Below are 19,954 nucleotides of genomic sequence, written 5' to 3'. Positions count from 1 at the left end.
ACGACGACGACGACGACGACACACACACACACACACACACACACACACACACACACACACACACACACACACACACACACACACACACACACACACACACACACACACACACACACACACGCTGAAGAAGGTGTACCGATGAAGTTGAGGTTTGGAAGCAGCTCGCCTCCAAGCGGAACCTTGTCGTAGAACTTGATCTGGGCATCCGTGACAGGGCCCATGATGTACGTGGGGCAAGGGACTGTAATGCAAAAGGCGTGCACGGGTGTGTGTGTGTGTGTGTGTGTGTGTGTGTGTGTGTGTGTGTGTGTGTGTGTGTGTGTGTGTGTGTGTGTGTGCACGGGCTCTGCGGGAAGCCCTCTCTCGATCGCACTGCTGCCACACATCACACCTGCCACGGATCGGTCCTGAAGGGACTTCCACAGGTCATCCACTGAGCCGTCCTCGCCAAAGAAGGAGCCAACGCAGAACAGCGCCTGCGAACCACACGCATTCAAGCATGTGCAAGAATGAGAACGATGCACGTGTGAGGTCAAGCTGGCAGCGTGCTCGCAGCCACCAAGGCTTGCAAGCACACACACGTGCTCTGTGTCTCCCTGTCTCGGTGTCTGTGTCTGTTTCCGTCTCTGCGTGTGTCTCACGCCTAGCAACCCCATATGCGCCCACATGCGCCCACATGCGCCCACATGCGCCCACATGCGCCCACATGCGCTCACATGTGCCCACTTGCGCCCTCATACACAGCACCACCAGCACGCACATCGAAGTTGCCGTTCTTGGCAAGGATGACGCGGATCTTCTTGAAGAGCTGCGTGAAGCGACCGTTCACGTCGCCCACCACCAGTCTGCAGGCCAACCCACGATCCCACCACACGCATGAAAAGGTGAACACAAGCCATGCATGATGCAGCGCACGCACTCAGACAGCATCAACTCTGTCACTGAAAGCATCCCCAACTCACACGCGCATATCCGTCATCGTGGCCGTTGAATTTCAGTGATGTATTTTGATGGCGGCGATGGAGAGATGAATGTCTGACACGTTGGTTCTGTGCTTTGCAGGCATGCATGTTGCTTCGTTTATTGGTCGACTTGCTGACTTGGGTTGAGATGACAGGCTACACCTGTCTCTTGTGGACTCATATTGTTGTTGATACAGGAACAAGGACATGAAAGCACTCAAACAAAGCTGAGCTTTGAAGAGGGCAGAGGGGTGTAGTTGGCTGGATCACGCCAAGCAACACGTGGTTGCTGCCGCAGCGGTGACATGCTGTATTGGTGCCACACAACCCGACTTCTCATGCGAGCGCCGTGATGATCGTGCGCCGTACGCCGTGAGAGCTGCTGCTGCTTCCTCTCTTTCCTCCTCCTCCTCCTCTTCATCTTCATCTTCACGTCATTACAGGTTACCTCTCGTCCTTCCCGGCTCTCTTGCCCTCGTGCATGCTGATCAAGCAAACCAGCGGACCCATCACCGCAGGCTCGCACATGCCGGCCACAATCACTGTCATCTTCGCCGCTGTCGCCATTGCCACTCACCCGAATCAAGGGGCAGCTGGGGATGTTGCTGTCCATGTGTCTGACGCGACCGTTCTCTCGCCGCCTTGTGATCCCATCCCTGGCTCTCCCAACGCGTCGTTGTCGTGCAAGCGAGTGCTGACCTCGAAGCGATGCGACGACACTCGTGCCATTTGTGCGCTGTGTGGCCTCAACGCCTCTTGTCCTCCCTGCACTGCGGCCCGCGCCATCACTCACTCGCTTCCCTCTGCCACCAAATTCATCATCATCATCATCATCATCATCATCATCATCATCATCATCATCATCATCATCATCATCATCATCATCATCATCATCATCATCATCATCATCATCATCATCATCATCATCATCATCATGCAGCAGCGTGTGTGCCGCCATGCTGTCTCGCAGCCGGCGGCAGAGCGCTGTGCGTGACGCAATATTCAGCATGGAGAAGAGCCTGCAGGCAAAGTCGTACTTGCGCCCGCGCGTGCAAATCCACGGCCAGATGACGTCCCCATACAGCGAGTGCACGGCCAGCATGTCGCCACCACGGTACATGCTGGGCAGGATGTGCGTAAGTGTCTGCAGCTGCGTCCACGGCACGCGGCTGAAGTCGTGGTGCTCCACATGCAGCAGCTCGTTGAGGGTGAGCCAGTTCCAGATTGCCGAGCCATAGTAGCTCACCGTGGGCTGTGCCGGGGAGTGGAACACGGCCGTGTTGTTGAGTGCGCCTGTCACTACGTCCTCCATCTCTTCAGGGCACAGCGGTGCTGCGCGTGGCGGCGGTGGGTTGAGGCACGTGTGTTGAAGCAGCCAGAAGGTGATGCACGGATGACACAGCAGTCCCATTGAGAACGCGGACGACAACGCGATGTACACACCCGGTTTCGCTGCGGTGCCCAGCAGCCCAAACCCCGCACGCACACTCGATGCTGTCAGAGTTGTGGTCGCAGACATGAGGAAGGCGTTGATTGCGACCTTTAGGCTGAAATCCGCGGAGGCAAGACACACCTGGTGAACATGAGTGAGTGAGTGAGTGAGTAAGTGAGTAAGTGAGTGAGTGAGGGAGTGAGTGAATGTGTGTGTGTGAGTGAGTGTGTGTGTGCGAGTGAGGGAGGGAGTGAGTAAGTGCGTGTGCGTTGCGTGAGGAACTCTGGCCGCAATCAGACAACCAGCAGCTCGTGTTGCCCATTCTCCATCCGACGCGATACTCCACTCCGCCGCTGTTCACCTCAAGCGTGTTTGCGCCAGGGGCGGTGATGACGGAAGTGATCAGACTCGCAAAGTACACGATGGGGATGGACACCGATGCAATGGACGCCCACAGCACAGCTCCAGCCGGATTGTCCAGCGCCTGTGCGCAGTGGTAAGATCGTGGGGAGTTGGCAGGTGAAAGCGAGACAGCCAACTAAGCAGCTTGCGCGCGCGCGCGCGTGTGTGTGTGTATGAAAGTCATTTTCCGTGCGGCTGAATGATTTGAGCACACAAAGTCCGGGCATGCACTGCATTTCACCACCTTGATGGGTACGCGCTCCCAGACCCAAAACAGCGCATCGCCATCCGCATCGTTTTGCGTCCCAGCAAACTTTGGCGAGGACCGGAGACAACAACAGCCCCGCGCCCTTGGTGAGAAAGAGGGCAGATCTCAGCACCACACGCGTTCAAAGGCTACCATGTCCCAACATCACATGCTAACACACACACACACACACACACACATGCACATCCATTCACACGCACACATCCTCACACGCATGCACGCACGCACACGCCTGTCCTTCAGCACTCCCTGCGAACAAGGGCTTACAGCGTGATGATGGTGGTGCCCGTGGCCAAAGTAGTACGAGTACCAAGGGCCCCACGTCAGGGCGGAGCAACAGAGACCGACCACGTGGGACACTGGCTTGCTTGTCCAGAATCGCTGCCACAGATATCGCGCACGCGACCACGCGCCAACCAGCGATCCGGGTGGTGCTGCTTCAGGGCAGTGATGGCCCATTTCGTGACACAGCGCCTGGAGGTCGTAAGCGATGAGCGCGCCTCCAGTTGCTGATACGCCAATCAACGCCGCCCACGACCAGCGCTTGCTGCGGTACGCCAGCCACAGCTGTGCGCCTGCCAATCCCATCGCCAGCAGCGTCGTGCGACTGTCCGCCCCTGCAAGCAGCGCAAACGTGAGCGAGTTTGTGTACGTGAGTTAGTGAGTGAGTGAGTGAGTGAGTGAGTGAGTGTGAGTGAGTGAGTGGGTTAGTGAGTGAGTGAGTGTGTATGTATGTGTGTGTGTGTTGGCGTGGACACCTGTGTGAGCACACGCTTCAGAGCAAGCAGCCGACCTGCCACAAAACTAAACACAACACACGAAACACAAGCACCAACACCGCTAACACCGCAAAAACCGACCCATGAGGGGTGCAATCTCGTGGTGAGCGATGTTGATGGCATGTCTTCGCCGGGCTGCATGCCACTGAAACGCCACAGGCTTGCCTCGACTCCACTCCCACCACGATCGGTCGGGGTCCAATTCCTCCGCCCCCGCCTCCTCCACCGCCTCCGCCTCCTCCTGCCTGCTCATCCTCTGTTGTTGTTGTGCTGTCATCATCGCGTCCTGTGCTGCCGAATATTGGTGTGTATCTTCACCATTTTTCAGGACTTTGAGAGCACACCTCCGCAGCACAACGTGCAACGTGCAGCAGCATGGTGGCGGATGTGTTTGCATTGGCAGTGGTGCGGGCCGGGCGATCCCTGGTGCACAGCGCCAGCGCACGATGGCAGCGTGTCGCGAGGGTGCCCATCGCACCTGTTCAACACGCATGCTTGATGTGCAGTAATAGCAGCAGCAGCAGCAGTATCCACGTATCTGCAGCTGACAGGAACCCTGCGCGCATCATGAATCACCGCGCCATGCACGTGGCCGCGTCCATGCACAACGGGGCTCGGAATGGCGGTACCGATATTAGTGGTAATGGCGATGGCGGCGGCAGTGTTGGTGGTCGCAAGGCTAGCGAGCGCCGCTCGCGTCCTTTCTACCGCACACCTGCAACAGCAAAGCCAGGGTTCTATGCCAAGAAGATGAAGAAGTGCCAGGATGTCGGCGACCATGTGGAGGTGTTCCGCATCTGGGAAGACATGCAGCGCAAGCAGGTGTGTGTGTGTGTGTGTGTGTGTGTGTGTGTGTGTGTGTGTGTGTGTGTGTGTGTGTGTGTGTGTGTGTGTGTGTGTGTGGAAAAAGTTTGTGCGGGTGGTGCGTTGACAGCATTGCTTGGGGTGACGTCTTTTTTTTTCTTTTTGTATTGTCTTTTCTCCACGATCCCACTCACCTGAGCTTCTGTCCTCCTCTCATGTTCGCAGATCCGGCCCGACCTGTCGGTGTACAACCACTTGTTGTCATCTTGCGCCAAGTTGGGGAGGGCAAAGACTGCCTTCACCCTCTTCAACGATCTGAAGAAGGATCAGCTCCTGGAGCCGGACGAGTTCACCTTCTCCTCCCTCTTCAAGTGCGTATGTGTGTGTGTGTGTGTGTGTGGTTGTGTGTGTGTGTGTGTGGTTGTGTGTGTGGCTGTATGTGTGTGGTTGTGTGTACATTATTTTCCATATCTGCACATGCGTATGCATCCATGGTTGGACCAGAGTGTACCTGAGGTTTTGTGCAGCTGTTGCAGTTGCTCTGCAATCTAACCTGCTGTCATGGCTGCCGCGCTTGCCCCCTAACCCACTCCCCTTCCTTTGCACCTCCCCCTGCTCTACATCGCCTTAACTACAGGTGCTATGCGCACTCGTCAACAGACCCAGAGCGCGCCAAGGCCGTCATCATGAGGCTGCGCGACGTAGGGCAACGGGATGGATGGATGGGGGAAGTAGATGTGAAGCACGGGGAGGAGGAGGAGCGTGTGCTTTGTGAGAGTGCGAATTGTGCAACTGTGTGTGGAGCCAGCTGTGCTGACACCTCATAGTGAGTGGCAGGTTCTCTTGCTTCAACTCACCACCGGCTATGCTCACTGTCATCTTCATTGCTTGCATGCACGAATGTTGTGGCAGGATGTGTATGAGATGGATATTCCCCGAAACGCATATCTGTACAATGCAATGATGAACGCCATGTTTGCACGCGACATGTACGACGCACTCTTTGAGGTATTCGTGTGTGTTGTGCGTGTGCGTGCGTGTGCGTGTGTTATGTGTGTGTGTGTGTGTGTGGGTGGGTGTGGGTGCGTTGTGTGTTGTGCACTTTTGTGGGGTAGGCTCGTTCATGTGTGTATTGTGTCTGTGCTCTTCTATGCATGGAGTTGCATGATCTTTTTTTCACTTGTGCAACTGTGCGTCCTCATTTCTGCTCCTGTTGCTTACACCATCGTGTCCACACACGAACACACCTGCACATGTGTTTGACTCAAGACGTTCACATTCATGTCTGAGGAAGTGGACAAAACATCTAATGCGGTTGACGTGGCAACAATCTCCCTCCTCGTCAAGGTCGGTTGCCCACACTCACTTGTGCATGTGTGCGTGCATGCATGTGTGCATACATGTGCACATGTGCATTGGGATGATTCAGGTGACGACTCACTGTGTGTGCACGATGGCTCTCATTGCGTCCACTGAACCTGCACCGCCTCCATTCAGGCCTGTCGGCACACGGATGATTTCGATCGATTGGGCAAAGTTTACGAGTGAGTTCCGCAGCACGGTTTCAAACGACACAGCACATGCAATCACGTCGATGTGCACAACGCGCGCACAGACACAACATGACACACGCAAACATCCACACACGACACACACACAAACATCCACACACGACACATTCCCTCACGCACTTATGAATGCTCTCCCTCGCGCCACTGGTTCATACCGTCCTGGGCGCTTCCGTTTCGTGCTGTTCAGACTTGCGACGCTGACGGGAGCCGTGGACGCGCGTGTGTGCCGGGATGTGATGATGACGCTCAAGCAGTGGGCTGTCAAGAACTACCTGCCTGCAAAGCGGAGGGGTGCGTGTGGTGTGGTCACATCCGTCACGCCATATATGATGTGTACTTTGACCAACATTCCTCTACGAATGCGCCACCATCACCATCACCATCATGTCCATCATTAACGTCATCAACGCCACCACCGACCACCACCATAACAATCACCATCAACACCCCATTCCTCCAGGCTCCAAGGGTGATCCGCTGAAAGTGCAGAAGCAGCGGGAGCTCCTGGGCCAGATTGGCGAAGCAACAACAGCGGTCAGTACAATCATGCGTGTTAACGTGCTTGCTACTTCTGTGTGCTTGGTGGTTTAGTGAGCTGATGTGGTTGACAGCATACTGACGCCCTCACACACACACACACACACACACACACGCACACACACACACACACACGCACACACACACACACACACACACACACACACACACACACACACACACGCATCCCACCGTTGTGATGGCTGCATCACTGCTGCAGACACTTGAGCTTGGGCTGACACATGAACTGGGCGGCGACCTCGTGTTCATGCGCGATGCGGTGTGTACTGGTGGTCGTGTCTATGGTGATGGTGGTCAGCTATGATGGTCTATGGTGATGACAGTGATGAAGGTGATGACGGGAGTGCTCAATGTGGGTCAATACAGCCATTGCCTCACCATAGCCGCACGTGGCGCTACAAACTCATTGAACCTCAACTACCGCGTGCACTCACATTTCTTATCGTTTTTTTCCTTCCCCTCCCCTCCCCTTCTCGCTTATCGTCCTTTAACCACAGGCGCATGCGCTGCTGCTGTCTGGTGGCCAGGGGGAACAGCTCCTCTCCCGTCTCCGCTCGCTCCTGTCATCGTCGTCACCGGACATTCGCACGCGTGTTCTTGCACACCTCCTCCGCCACACGAACGTCTCGTACCGCCACCAGCATCTCACCGAGCACCAGATCACCTCCCTCGTCACCCAATTTGGTGAGGCCGTGGATTTGTGTGTGTGTGTGTTGTGTGTTGTGTGTGTGTGTGTTGTGTGTTGTGTGTGTGCGTGATTGTGTGTTTGTGTGTGTGTGTGTGTGTGTGTGTGTGTGTGTGTGTGTGTGTGTGTGTGTGTGTGTGTGTGTGTGTTCGCTCGTGCCTTTCGCCTGCCCTCTTTTGCCTGTCATTTTTTCTCGATGTTCACAATGCTCCCACCTGTTGCGCTTATGTCCACCACGCTCGACCATTTGTTGCCCTCGCAGCTGCCGATGTCATCCCACCGCACACACGTATGTAACACCTTGTGTCTCCAAGCCCCAAATTTGATCACAACACCAACAGCAGCCTGCTCTGCATGAACACACAAACACACACACACACACACACCAGACAAACACTCAAACTCGCACGCTTGCACACACACTTGCACACACACTTGCACACACACTTGCACACACACACACACACACCAGACAAACACTCAAACGCACAGACTCGCACGCTTAGCTCATGCCTCACCTTCATTTGTGTTCTGCTTTGCTCTGCAGTTGCTGCCCTTGAAAGCTACGTTTCCACACCGCCTACCAGCCATCGCACGCGCCAGTTTTCAAACACATTCGACCGCGACCCTCACGGCGTGCTCGCCCTGCAGTTTACGGGCACAGATGCCGAAAAGCTGCGAAACCGCTTTCCCGTTTCGGCAGGTGACGCCCGCACCAACTTGCTCCTTCCACTGCTACGCGCGCCGGCCTACAGCGCGCTGGAGGCGAAGGCAGCGCTGCTGGGGCAAGAGGTGGGCGTGCGTGTGCAGGGAGAAGCAAGCAACCGCCACATGCAGGCAGTTCGATGCCAAATTGCGGACTGGCCCAAGGCAGGCGCGCACAGTGGCGATGGTGGCGAACGAGCACATAGTGACGCCAACACCAACAACGACGGTGCACCACCACTCGTATCAGCAACAACAACATCATCATCAGCAGCAGCAACATCATCAGCAGCAGCAACATCATCAGCACCACCACTCGTATCAGCAACAACATCAGCAACAACAACATCATCAGCAGCAGCAGTTGCAGCAGTAGCAGTCGAGGACGTTGAATCAGCCACGCCTCAAGCACCAACGCCAGCACAGGCACCACCAGCACCAACATCAGCACCATCAGCGTTGATACCGCAGGAAGGGTACATTGTGTTGTCGACGTCCCCCATGGTGCGACCGGGGTATGAGCACCACTTCCTGCGCAAGAAGCCGCCAGCACGCCGCGCACACCTCGCCATCAAGGGCAAACTCGTCTACAAGTGCACAAAGTACGCGCGCACACGCGTGTTGAACAGTATTTGGGTGTGTGCATGTGTGTATTTGTGCGCACACGTGTGTTGGGGTTGTTGCCCACCGTCGCTCGTGCGCGCACGACTTCACTAACACACGCGCATGCGCCCCTTGCAATTGTCATTTTGACGTTTTCGCAGTGATCGGGGACGCATCCAAGTGATTGCAAACGAGAACCTGATGCGACAGCACATCGCAAAGCACCGCTCGTCCCAGCAGCGTGAGGCCACTTTGCTTTGTTCGGTGTTACAGTGCTGGACGTTGTGCAGTGTTGAGCGTGTGCTCCTCACATCTACGCCCGCACACACGCACTCTCGTACACATATTTGTCGCACCTCAACACCCCCCCCCCCACCACACACACACACACACCTACCCTTCAGCCTCGACTGAGTTGACTGGCGATCAAGCATCGACATTGCAAGAACTGGGTACGAGGCATCCACCCTCTAATGTGTCAGCTCATGCATTCGCTGGCCTTGCGCTGCAGTGCCTTCCATGTTCTGTGTCGCGTGTTTCCAAATCCCCTCCCAAGCCACACGCATGTGCGCGAATGCTTCTACTCACATCACACCATCCACCATGCGTGCTGCGTGCTGCGTTGTCGGTCACGCTGCAGTTGCTGCGCTCCTCGCTGCCTACAAGTCCGGCTGGCAACTGCAGGCGATGCAAAATGTTATGGACAGCTTCAAGCCAGTGGTCGGTGCACACACACACTCTCTCTCATGCTGTGTGTATGTACATGCATATGTGTGTGTATTATGTGTGGGTGCGTATGTGTGTGTGTGGGTGCGGAGAGAGAGAGAGAGAGGAGAGAGAGAGAGAGAGAGAGAGAGAGAGAGAGAGAGAGAGAGAGAGAGAGAGAGAGAGAGAGAGAGAGAGAGAGAGAGAGAGAGAGAGAGAGAGAGACACACACACACACAGAGAAAACGTCGAGTTTTTGCGGTGCATGTAGCCGCAACATCAACCACGAACAACACGTTGACCATGCCCGCCCAACCCCACATCCCATCTTACCACGGCCTCCATCCATCCGTTTGTCGACCAGGTTTCGTCGTGGCGGCCGGAGACACTCGCCTTTGCGCTGGCGGCGATCTGTGAAGGCCAATTCTACAAGATGACCACGCCAAACGCGTTTTGCCAGCAGCTGGAGTGGTGGCTGCACCACTTCACATCAACTCAGGTGTGTGTATGTTTGTTTGTTTGTTTGTTTGTTTGTGTGTTTGTGCGTTTGTTTGCTTGTTTGTTTGTTTGTTTGTTTGTTTGTTTGTTTGTTTGTTTGTTTGTTTGTTTGTTTGTTTGTTTGTTTGTTTGTGTGTTTGTGTGTTTGTGTGTTTGTGTGTTTGTGCGTGCGTGTGTGTGACCGTGAAGTCGCCTCAAGACTGTGCCACTGCTGCTGCTGCCATGGTGCCGCATGTGAACGGTTCACAGGACCAGGAGTGCAGTGCGTTGGATTTGATCACCACGGTGATGGCCACGCGGCCAACGCTCATCGCAAACTCGCGACTGCCGGTGCGTTGATGCTTCAGCAATGATGATACAGCACCACTCATTTCCCAATCCGAACCACGCGTACACATCACATCGTTCTGTCAGGCGTGTGGTGTGAGTGAGTGAGTGTGTGTGTGTGTGTGTGTGTGCGTTGAGTTCGTTCGTCAGAGCACACGCTCACCCCGTACTTTGCTTCGCTCACGTGCATGTGCTGCGTGTCTGTTGAGCAGTCGCTGCTGTACGAGGCACTGACCCGAATGCAACCACCGGCTGCCGTTGATTTCGTGCACCTGTCTCACGTCTCGGCAGCTGAGCTTGGGTGAGCGCACAGCCATTGCCCTGTTTGTATTCTACACCCCCATCTGAGCTCATGTTTGCTGCTCGGCACACAGCTTCCCTCTGTTGCCACGCTCCCTCCAGCTCCTCAGCAACCCACACACACACACACACACACACACACACACACACACACACACACACACACACACACACATGCACATGCACATGCACATGCACATGCAGGGTTGAGGGCCAGATGATGGATGCGTCTGTGCGCGTTGCTCTTCCCGACAGCAACCACGTGGACATGAATTATCGCGTGCACATGCGTCTGCCATCACCACAGCAGCTGCGAAACCGCCTCGGCTGGCGGGATGCACATGTGCCCGTGCTGACAACAGACGCGCACGCCGCTGACGCCGACGACTTTGCGTTCTTCGCTCGCGTCACTCCAGTGCACAAGGACGGCAGCAGCCCTGCCATGGCCAGGAGCAGTGGCGTTGTCAACGAAGCTGCCAATGATGGTCGTGTTGGGACGGACAGCGACAATAGCACCACCGCAGCAGCCAGCGATCAAGGGCTGCCTGCGAATGTGGAGGCGCTATTGCGGGTGTACATCGTGTCGCTCGCGCTAACGTCCAAGCAGCCGCTGACGGCAGGCGACCCAAAGGCCAGGATTAGTCATGCATGAGACAAGTTGAGTTTGTTGATGTGTGTGTGTGGGGGGGGGGGAGTGGTTGTTATGGTGTGAATTTTGTTTGTCTGTTTGTCTGTTTGTCCGTCCGTGCGTGTTGTCATTGCGCACGAATGCAGGCTTGTGCTGAACATCGCAGTGCCGTGTCTTCTTCAGAGCTTTCATGTGATTCATCAGCTGGACGTGTATTCTTCATGTTTGTTGTGTACATAAAAGCACCCGTTGAATTAAACCCACCAAAGGCCAGTAAACAAGCAACAACCACTTTACGTTGCTTTCAAATCCACATGATCACAACCCACAAGTGTGTGTGTGTGTGTGTGTGTGTGTGTGTGTGTGTGTGTGTGTGTGTGTGTGTGTGTGTGTGTGTGTGTGTCCGTGACTGGTGTACTCCAACCGGCATTTGTGTCCAACGAGTGCTCACGTCAGTTCCAACACGCATCACATCTTGGGCCGCTTCGATGCTGGTGGGAACAAAGCATGAGAGAGGAAGAGACAACATGAGCTGAGTGTACACGCGTGAGCATGTGTGCAAGGGTGGGCAACGCGTGATCAGTGACCATGGGCGTTGTGCAACACAACGTGACACGCCAGCAGACAACATGAGGTGTCGCAAATGGGCATCAGTCTTGAACATTGTCGTCGTACCTGGTCCGCTGCCGATGGTGTCACTTGCACGACTGTTTCTTTCCATTTCGTCATCATCATCGTCAGCATCACCATCATCGTCATCACCACTCCCATCCATATCCGCCACCATATGCGCCTCACCATCTTCACCACTACCACCGCCATCCGCGTCGCCCACACCGTCACCACCACCATTACCGCTCTGCTGTTGTGCTGTCGTTGTCGCCGCCACGGCCTCCAGCTGGCTCAACATCTCGTCGTGTCGCCGGGATTCTTCCCTCATCTTCGTCTTCTCCTCGGCCGTCATCCGCCCTTCCCACTCGTAGCGCCAGTGCGGGTTGCTGTATGGCGAGCGCACGTCCGGTGTGGAACACACCCCTTGCACCTTGTCTGGCGGGTGGAACCAGTAGTTAAAGGCCATGTGGATGGGATGCGCTCTGTGTGCACCAACACCCACACCCAATGCCCGTTTGTCGCCACCACCACCGATTGTCGCCATTACTCGTGCTGCCGTTGTGTTTGCTGCTGGTGCTGATGAAGCCGTAGCTGTTCCTGCTGCGAATGATGCTGGTTGTGCAGCAGTGGCACGTGCAGCTGTGGTTGATTTGGATGTGGATGTTGCTGGTGCTGGTGTAGCAGTGTCAACATCACCCCTGGTCTCCTGCTGTCCCCGCACTGCCGTTGATGACGACGGTGCTGCGTGTGCTGGGTCCGTGCTCGTGCCGTTACCATCGCCACCAAAGAACGCCGACCGCTGCGCACGTGGGGGCGATGCCGGCGACATGATCTCGTCTGTTCCGCCAATGGATGTCACGTCGTGGAACCAGCCCGCAGGGAGGTACAGCATTTCGCCAGGTCGCACCCGCACGACCAGCTCGTTGTCGGCAGGGAAATCCGGAAATTTGGTCCGCTCCTCCTCTGTTAGGGGGAGGACCACCTGCAACAATTCGCAGAACGGGTCACGCAAGCAGCACAACGTACATGAGGGGACGATGCGTGGTGTCATGTCATGTGGTTTTGTGGCTGTATGACTGGGGCGCTGTTGGTAGGAAAGAAGAGGTGGCTCTTTGCATTCAATGGGAGCGAAGACCAACGAAACTGGAGAAAGTGCGAGGAAGCCCGCAAGATCACACACACACACGCACACACACACACACACACACACACGCACACACACACACACACACACACACACACACACACACACACACACACGCACACACGCACGCACACACAAGCACATCGCAGCACCTTGGAGAAAGAGTCTGGAGCCGGCTGCTCCTGCAGATTGAGCAGTGGACCTTGCATCTGCGCCAGTGGTGCAACGGGTGAGGACGACGCTGACGGCGACGATGGCTGCGGTGCAACAGCACTCGCCTCCCGAAGAGCAAGGTCGCCATCACCGCTTCCGTTATCGTCATCGTCGTCGTCGTCGTCGTCGCTGGCAGTCTGACCACTTGCGCTCGCCAGCCGCCGCCCACGCAACGGGTGCCCACTAGCACCTAGTCTCGCTGGGTTGGCCCTTGCAGCTGTCGCAGCTGTTGTGGCACCTGTCCCGAAACGAATCTCACGGGCACCCGCTCGCACCACCACGTGCTGCTGCTGCTGCTCTCCCTCTTCCTCTTCCTCTTCCTCTTCCTCATCGTCATCATCATCATCATCGTCATCATCGTCATCATCGTCTCCAGCTGCATCGAACATGGCTTCAAGAACCTGTAGCAGGGAAAGGCAGTGTTGTGTGTGTGTGTGTGTGTGTGTGTGTGTGTGTGTGTGTGTGTGTGTGTGTGTGTGTGTGTGTGTGTGCGCGCGCTTGGCGCGTGTACTCACAAACAAATTGTTTGGGGCTGTTTGGGGCATTGCGCTCGTCTCACCTGAAAAGCCTCCCCAAACGAATCACTCCTTCCTCCTTCTTGCTCTCTCCTCACACCACCCCCTCCCTCTCCCCCACCCATCCGCACCTGTGACATGCGTTCCTCTGCGCGCTGTAACCGCTGCTGAGCATCGTCGTCCCCACGCTCAACAGCCGCCTCCGCTGCAGTCAGCTGAGGATGATGATGGTGGTGGTGGTGATGGTGGTGGTGGTGGTGAATGTGATTGTTGTTGTCGATGTACTTGAGCTGTGCCAATTCATGTATCGGCAGCCAAGCACCATGTACACACACACACACACATACTCTCTCTCTCTCTCTCTCAAGCACACACCTCGGCCTCTGCCTGGCGGTGCTGCTCGTCGAGTGATGGGTGGAGGGGGCGACCGTCGGCATGTGTTTCGTTGCCCTTTTCGCAGTGGAGTTTGATGGGTTGAAGCGAGAAGGAAGAGGCAGGCACAGAGAGGGGTGTGCGATGATTTGTGGTGAGCACGTCGTTGTTGGGCGACCGCACACACACACACACACACACACACACACACACATACACACACATACACAAACACACACACACACACAAACACAAACACACACATACACAAGCACAAACACACACACAAACACACACACACACACACCTTGTAGCAGATTCTGCCGTTGGGATGGATGGTGGCGATGTCACCACGCGTGTACATGCGGTCCGCAAGATGCGGAGGAAACAAGCGGAACCTGCAGACCGCACGTGACGCACGCGACACGACGCATGGTGCGCGCGGGAGCGTGCATGTGGAAATGTGTGTGTGTGTGTGTGTGTGTGTGTGTGTGTGTGTGTGTGTGTGTGTGTGTGTGTGTGTGTGTGTTGGAGTGGAGTACAATCTGGGGCAGGAGGCACAGGCAGGTTCAGTACATCGTACTCTTTGACGCCGCACAGGACGATGTAGAGATTGTCGTGAAAGTCGTGATGTAAGCCGCTGCTTGAACCTTGGGCACTGATGACACGAGGAAGGAGGCACGCATGTGGGGCGTATCGTTGAACAAACTACAGATTGACAGCATGTGTGTGTGTTATTTGGTTGTGGGCGTGTGTGTGTAGATGTGTCTATGTGTGTAGATGTGTGTGTGTGTGAAGATCGAGCAAAGGAATGTAGAGGAGTGAGACATACCTTGAACCAATCCACAGGTTGTAGGAGGAAGGAATGAGGGTGGGCAAAAGATCCGGTTGCAAAGGAAAGTCGGACGAGAGGCGCTTGAGCAGCTGGGGCATGAGTCCAGGGTTCCCATCCTCCAGCATCTCCGGTTCCTGTGTTGTCATGTACCTGTGCCAGACGCACAGCAACGACACAACAAGTTTCAACAACAACAACAACAACAACAACAACATGGATTTCGTGAGAAAGAAAGTTCAGCACGCAGTGCCGAGTCCAGCACGCAGTGCCGAGGTCAATACGCAGTGTGGCGGACGCATGCTGGACAAGATGTTGTTAATGCAGTCGCTGTGCGATGGTTGCAGTTATGAACAAAGAGTGGCTGCACCGTCTTACAGTTGCTCGTCGCCTTGCTGGAGTCGTGCCACAAAGTCTGAGAACTGAGCCTTGACGGTGCGGCCCCGCCCAAAGCGCTTGTTGGTGTCCTCACGATGCTCCACCTGCGTATAGGCGGTGTTGTGTGAATGCTCCCAATGGTCACCATCACGACACTGCGACACGGGTGCGCATGCATCTATCACAAACACCTCACAGGACGTGCGTTGGATCGTCAATGGCGCCAAGACTACAGTGCCATGAATACACACACACACACACACACACACACAAGATCACACAAGAGTGTAAGCACATATGCAAACGCACCGAGACGATGGCGTCACCGCAGCGGCGCACAAGGTATTCCAGATCAGTCCAGCGCGTGAGCTGAGCGTCTGCCAGCGTCGCCTTGATCTTGCATGGCTTCCTCGTGAACACATACTCCCTGCAACAACAATCAAAAAAGAGCGCAAAGGTATCAGCTGAGGTGTGTGTGTGTGTGTGTGTGTACCCTCTTCCAAAGACACCCCCAACACTGAGACACACACACACACACACACACACACATACTACACACACGCGCACACACACACACACCTGAACAGGGTGAGCGCGTTCGGTGCGCGCAGTTCGTCCACTGTCATCGTCTCCTGTCTGTTTGGGCACAGCGATGGTTATGAATGATGTCCATAACTTTCTCTCCCAAGGACTGCTTGTGCTGCTCCCAATCAGCATCGTGCGCCACGCCAATACTTCCCCTCTTCGCCTGTGCGTGTGTTGTTGCGTTAGAGATGGAGATGGCCGATTTGAATGAGCGCCTGATGGGCGAGGATGAGGACTTTCCTCAGGAGCCATCCTCGGAGTACCTGACTGTTGGCGAGGATGAGAAGCGACCAAGCAAGATCGAGGTATGTGTGTGTGTGTGTGTGCATTGTGTGTGTGTGTGTGTGTGCATTGTGTGTGCATTGTGTGTTGTGTGTGTGTGTGTGTGTGTGTGTGTGTGTGTGTGTGTGTGTGTGTTGTGTGTGTGTGTGTGTGTGTTGGCAGCTGTTGTTGTGGTTTGCCCTTGTTGTGTTGGTGCCAGGATCGTGTCGTGCGCAGTGGTCTGTATGTTCGATACACCCATGCACACAAAACATAGTGAGGCAATGACTTCCAGTGCTCGCCGAGCACATGTCATTTTGACCCCGCACCAGAGAGGGCGCGCTCAAACTCATGCACGATCTTCATTCATCAATGTGATCGCAGTGGCTTGTGGGCTGGAAGGAGCTGCGCACCTGGAACCTTGTCCAGGGGTGCCTTGCTGAATTCATCGCCACCCTGCTCTTCATCTATGTTGGGTGCGTCTGCGACGTCAAGTGTGCATGCATTTGCCTATGTGTGTGTGTACACGCGCGCGCGCGTTTGTGTGTGTGTGTGTGTGTGTGTTGAAGTTGAAACAGAACAGGAGGGCATTTGCATTCTGTTTGCGTATCTTTGAATGCATTGCAGCCCGCCCCTGATCTCACACAATGCAATTCAATGCAATGCAACATCTCGCACTTGCTTCGTGCTTCTGTGCAACAGTGCCGGTGCCGTTGTGGCTCAAAGCCAGTTTGTCGTGAACACGACGCCCGACTTCTCCGTGATCCCCGGCGTGAACGAGACAGCGGGATACGCACCGCCGGCCGCACCGGATGCGCTCACCGTCATTGCCCTCGCTCACGGCTTCACCATCGCCGTGCTCGTCTCCGCCATCGCCCACCTCTCCGGCGGCCACGTGAACCCGGCCGTGTCCTTCTCCATGATCATCACGGGCAATGTGTCCATCATCCGCGGCGTCCTGTACATGGTGCTGCAGACGCTTGGCTCCGTGCTTGGTGCTGCGCTCCTTGCTGCGTGCCTGCCAAAGTCTCTGCACCAGGACCTTGGCGCCCACGACCTCCACCCGAACATCTCCGCCTTCCAGGGCTTCTTCATCGAGGTTGGCTGTCCTGTCATGCCCTGTGAATGCTGTTGTTGTTGGTGTACCCACACATCCCATGGGGAGAGAGAGAGAGTGTGTGTGTGTGTGTGTGTATGTGTGTGTGTGTGTGTCTGTGTGTTTGTCTTTGTGTGTGTGTGTCTATGTGTGTGTGTGTGTGCGTGTGCGTGTGTGTGTGTCTTTGTGTCTGTGTGTCTGTGCGTGCGTGTGTGTGTCTGTGTGTTTGCGAGCGATCTTGCGCTCCCCAGACAGCCGTCATCTCGCATTGCTCATCCCTGGCCAATGTGCACTCTGCCCATACGAATCCCCCACCCCACCCTCCATTTCAGTTTATCCTGACGTTTGTGCTGCTGTTCACCATCTTCGGCAATGCTGTCGACAAGCGCGGCAGCTCCGTGCTCGCCCCCTTCTACATTGGCCTTGCCGTTGTCATTGATCACTTTGTTGGTGCGTTGCGCGGCACCAATGCTGATTGATTGGTGTTCTCTTCTTTCGGCCCTTCTGTACGACTTGACTCCACATCACCAAGCATCATGCAAAACTTGATTACCTCACCATGCACACGCGCGCACGCGCACATTCACACACGCATAACCACCACTTGCCGCTGTGTTCAGGCATTCCGCTGACTGGCGCGTCGATGAACCCTGCTCGCAGCTTTGGCCCCGCCTTTATCACCCGCAGTACGTTTGCGTGTTGAGGGAGATGTGTTGTCGCTGTTGATATGGTTTTATCTGTTGTTGAAATCGAAGGAAAGTCATCTTTGATGAAGCACAATGGCACACACAAACACACACACACACGCACACACTCACACTCACTCACTCACACACATACACACACACACACACACACACACACACACACACACACACACACACACACACACACACACACACACGGCACCACCCATTTTAGCGTACAACCGGCACTACATCATCTACTGGTTTGGGCCTCTGTCCGGAGGCGCTGCTGCGGCGCTGTTGTATCGCCTTGTGTTCCTTCGTGGACAGAGCAAGGTTGTTACCATCGAGACGGTCTCCGACCAGATTAAGGAGCTCTCCCACAAGCAAGACTGAGTGAAGCTGACGCTGCCGCTACGGCTACCCCTGGCGTGTCTTCTCACAAACCACACACTCTCCCTTCCATTCGTTGCTTCCCAACCGTAAACACGCCCACCCCTCCCTCCTTTCTTTCCTTGCCCCTCTCTTCGTTCACCTGCTCTTGCTTGCTTGCTTGCTTGCTTGCTTGCTTGCTTGCTTGTGGTGTGCCTCTGAGTGAGTGCCCATGTGCCTCCTGCTTGTACACCTCGAACTGTTTGTTATCTGCCTGCCATCCCATTGAACACTGAATTCAGTTGAATTGTCGTTCCACAACAGAACAATGCGGCAGTGCTCCAGCGGTGGATGCGCGATGGCGAGGTGTGGCGGTGATGGTGGCAGGCGAGGTCATCGCAGAAGAGGACAGCTGGAACAGCACGACCACGGTTGGAGCAGAGGGCTTAAATACAGGCACGGTGCCTTTGGGACAGCAACGACCGTGCTGACGATATTAGTGATGGGATTGTTGCTTCTTTCGAGTGGTGGCCCTTGTGTTGCGGTGCCGTTGTTGAGGTCGGGCCAACCAGCTAGGACGTCTGCTGCTGCGGCAACGTTCTCGTGCCCTTCCAGCGCCATCCCTGCGAGCCTTCGCAAACCAGGCAGCCCAGAGACGTACTGCCTTTGCGCACGTGGAGATGCCACATATTGCACGGTAAAGCCATGTTGGTTCTGTGTGTGTGTGTGTGTGTGTGTGTGTGTGTGTCTGTGTGCGGGTATGTGTGTGTGTGTGTGTGCGGGTATGTGTGTGTGTGTGTGTGTGTCTGTGTGTCTGTGTCTGTGTGTGTGTGTGTGTGTGTGTCTGCACTGTAAGAGGCGAGCTTGGATTGGTTTGGGCGTTGCAGCTTCTACCCAACTGACATCTCCCGCTTCCCAACCCGGCTTTGTGGATCACAGGGTCCCATGTGTCGCCTTGGGCGGCTCGGCGACAGCTCGGGAGATTTTGCGCTGGGTTTCTCCAGCAAATGCACCGCATGCACCTGCCGGTCTGCTACGGGTGCACAACGTACGTTCAGCCTGCCACCTTCCGAATCACCTGCTTGTACTTCGCTTGCTTCCTTGCTTGCATGCAAGCAAAGGGTTCGCCAAGAAGAAGCCATTTTGGAGTCCCCCAGACTGACATCACTTTGTTCCTCCTTCCTCCCGCCTTCCCATTCTTTGACTTGCTGCCCTGTCTCATGTGTTAGGTACCGTCGTTCCCATAACGACGTGGGATGACACTCAAGTCTACTATCACCTTCACATCAGGTATGAAGCAGATATCATGCTTGCTTGCAGGCACCTGGGTTTGAGCAGATACCAGTCATACTCTGGCAAGAGCACCCAAATGGTCTCTGCCACGTCGTCCAGCTTCACATCGTACCCAAGCGTCCGTGGCCCCTCATGAGCCATCCCGTTCTTCATACACACACACACACACACGCACACATTGCAGCAAAACTGGGGGCACAACGTTGGAGCACATTGTGCAGCAGTTGGTGCGGCATCCAGCCTCACCTGCAGCCATGACGGTGTGCAAAACGGAGAAGCATCCGTTTTCTCACCCGCCGTTGTTTGCAGACCCAAAGGAATTGGAGCGTAGCGGCTGCAACGGTGTCTGTGTGTGTGTGTGTGTGTGT

At 55.4% G+C, this 19,954-nt stretch overlaps 5 protein-coding genes across 5 annotated transcripts in view; 3 read left to right on the top strand and 2 right to left on the bottom strand.

Moving 5' to 3' along the window:
* The window catches only part of PTSG_07648 (uncharacterized protein), a gene marked incomplete at its 5' end in the record, with an annotated part of 8,858 nt that extends 4,735 nt beyond the window's left edge, over positions 1-4,123 (bottom strand). The window contains 7 exons of the mRNA XM_004991388.1: positions 180-241; positions 392-476; positions 761-845; positions 2,000-2,535; positions 2,756-2,878; positions 3,332-3,681; positions 3,925-4,123. Coding sequence (XP_004991445.1) covers positions 180-241; positions 392-476; positions 761-845; positions 2,000-2,535; positions 2,756-2,878; positions 3,332-3,681; positions 3,925-4,123 — 1,440 coding nt within the window. The remainder of the gene's footprint in view (positions 1-179; positions 242-391; positions 477-760; positions 846-1,999; positions 2,536-2,755; positions 2,879-3,331; positions 3,682-3,924) is intronic.
* A 52-nt stretch (positions 4,124-4,175) lies between these two features.
* PTSG_07647 (uncharacterized protein) lies at positions 4,176-11,313 on the top strand. The gene is made up of 18 exons (XM_004991387.1): positions 4,176-4,665; positions 4,873-5,018; positions 5,285-5,655; positions 5,917-5,994; positions 6,145-6,191; positions 6,406-6,509; positions 6,679-6,752; positions 6,976-7,035; positions 7,274-7,460; positions 7,724-7,750; positions 8,009-8,768; positions 8,931-9,010; positions 9,174-9,221; positions 9,410-9,489; positions 9,839-9,973; positions 10,222-10,302; positions 10,512-10,600; positions 10,804-11,313. The coding sequence occupies exons 3-18, from the start codon at positions 5,548-5,550 to the stop codon at positions 11,249-11,251; spliced, it is 2,406 nt and encodes an 801-aa protein (XP_004991444.1). The 5' UTR covers positions 4,176-4,665; positions 4,873-5,018; positions 5,285-5,547; the 3' UTR covers positions 11,252-11,313.
* Positions 11,314-11,404: 91 nt separating this feature from the next.
* Positions 11,405-15,945, bottom strand: PTSG_07646 (uncharacterized protein). The gene is made up of 11 exons (XM_004991386.1): positions 15,873-15,945; positions 15,603-15,720; positions 15,294-15,397; positions 14,916-15,068; positions 14,667-14,741; positions 14,391-14,481; positions 14,087-14,161; positions 13,843-13,926; positions 13,136-13,597; positions 11,903-12,821; positions 11,405-11,718 (listed from the first exon to the last, which is right to left on the bottom strand). The coding sequence occupies exons 1-11, from the start codon at positions 15,917-15,919 to the stop codon at positions 11,696-11,698; spliced, it is 2,151 nt and encodes a 716-aa protein (XP_004991443.1). The 5' UTR covers positions 15,920-15,945; the 3' UTR covers positions 11,405-11,695.
* Positions 15,928-18,595, top strand: PTSG_07645 (uncharacterized protein). Its single transcript, XM_004991385.1, has 6 exons — positions 15,928-16,183; positions 16,524-16,615; positions 16,842-17,238; positions 17,568-17,685; positions 17,856-17,921; positions 18,157-18,595. The coding sequence occupies exons 1-6, from the start codon at positions 15,956-15,958 to the stop codon at positions 18,315-18,317; spliced, it is 1,062 nt and encodes a 353-aa protein (XP_004991442.1). The 5' UTR covers positions 15,928-15,955; the 3' UTR covers positions 18,318-18,595.
* Positions 18,596-18,998: 403 nt separating this feature from the next.
* PTSG_07644 (uncharacterized protein) overlaps positions 18,999-19,954 on the top strand; it is a gene marked incomplete at both ends in the record, with an annotated part of 3,348 nt that continues 2,392 nt past the window's right edge. Inside the window, 4 exons of the mRNA XM_004991384.1 lie at positions 18,999-19,009; positions 19,181-19,341; positions 19,523-19,583; positions 19,771-19,928. Of these exons, the coding sequence (XP_004991441.1) occupies positions 18,999-19,009; positions 19,181-19,341; positions 19,523-19,583; positions 19,771-19,928 (391 nt within the window). The remainder of the gene's footprint in view (positions 19,010-19,180; positions 19,342-19,522; positions 19,584-19,770; positions 19,929-19,954) is intronic.

Source organism: Salpingoeca rosetta, assembly GCF_000188695.1.
Source record: "Salpingoeca rosetta unplaced genomic scaffold supercont1.20, whole genome shotgun sequence".
Lineage (NCBI taxonomy): Eukaryota > Choanoflagellata > Craspedida > Salpingoecidae > Salpingoeca > Salpingoeca rosetta.
This window is presented reverse-complemented; position numbering and strand designations above follow the sequence as displayed.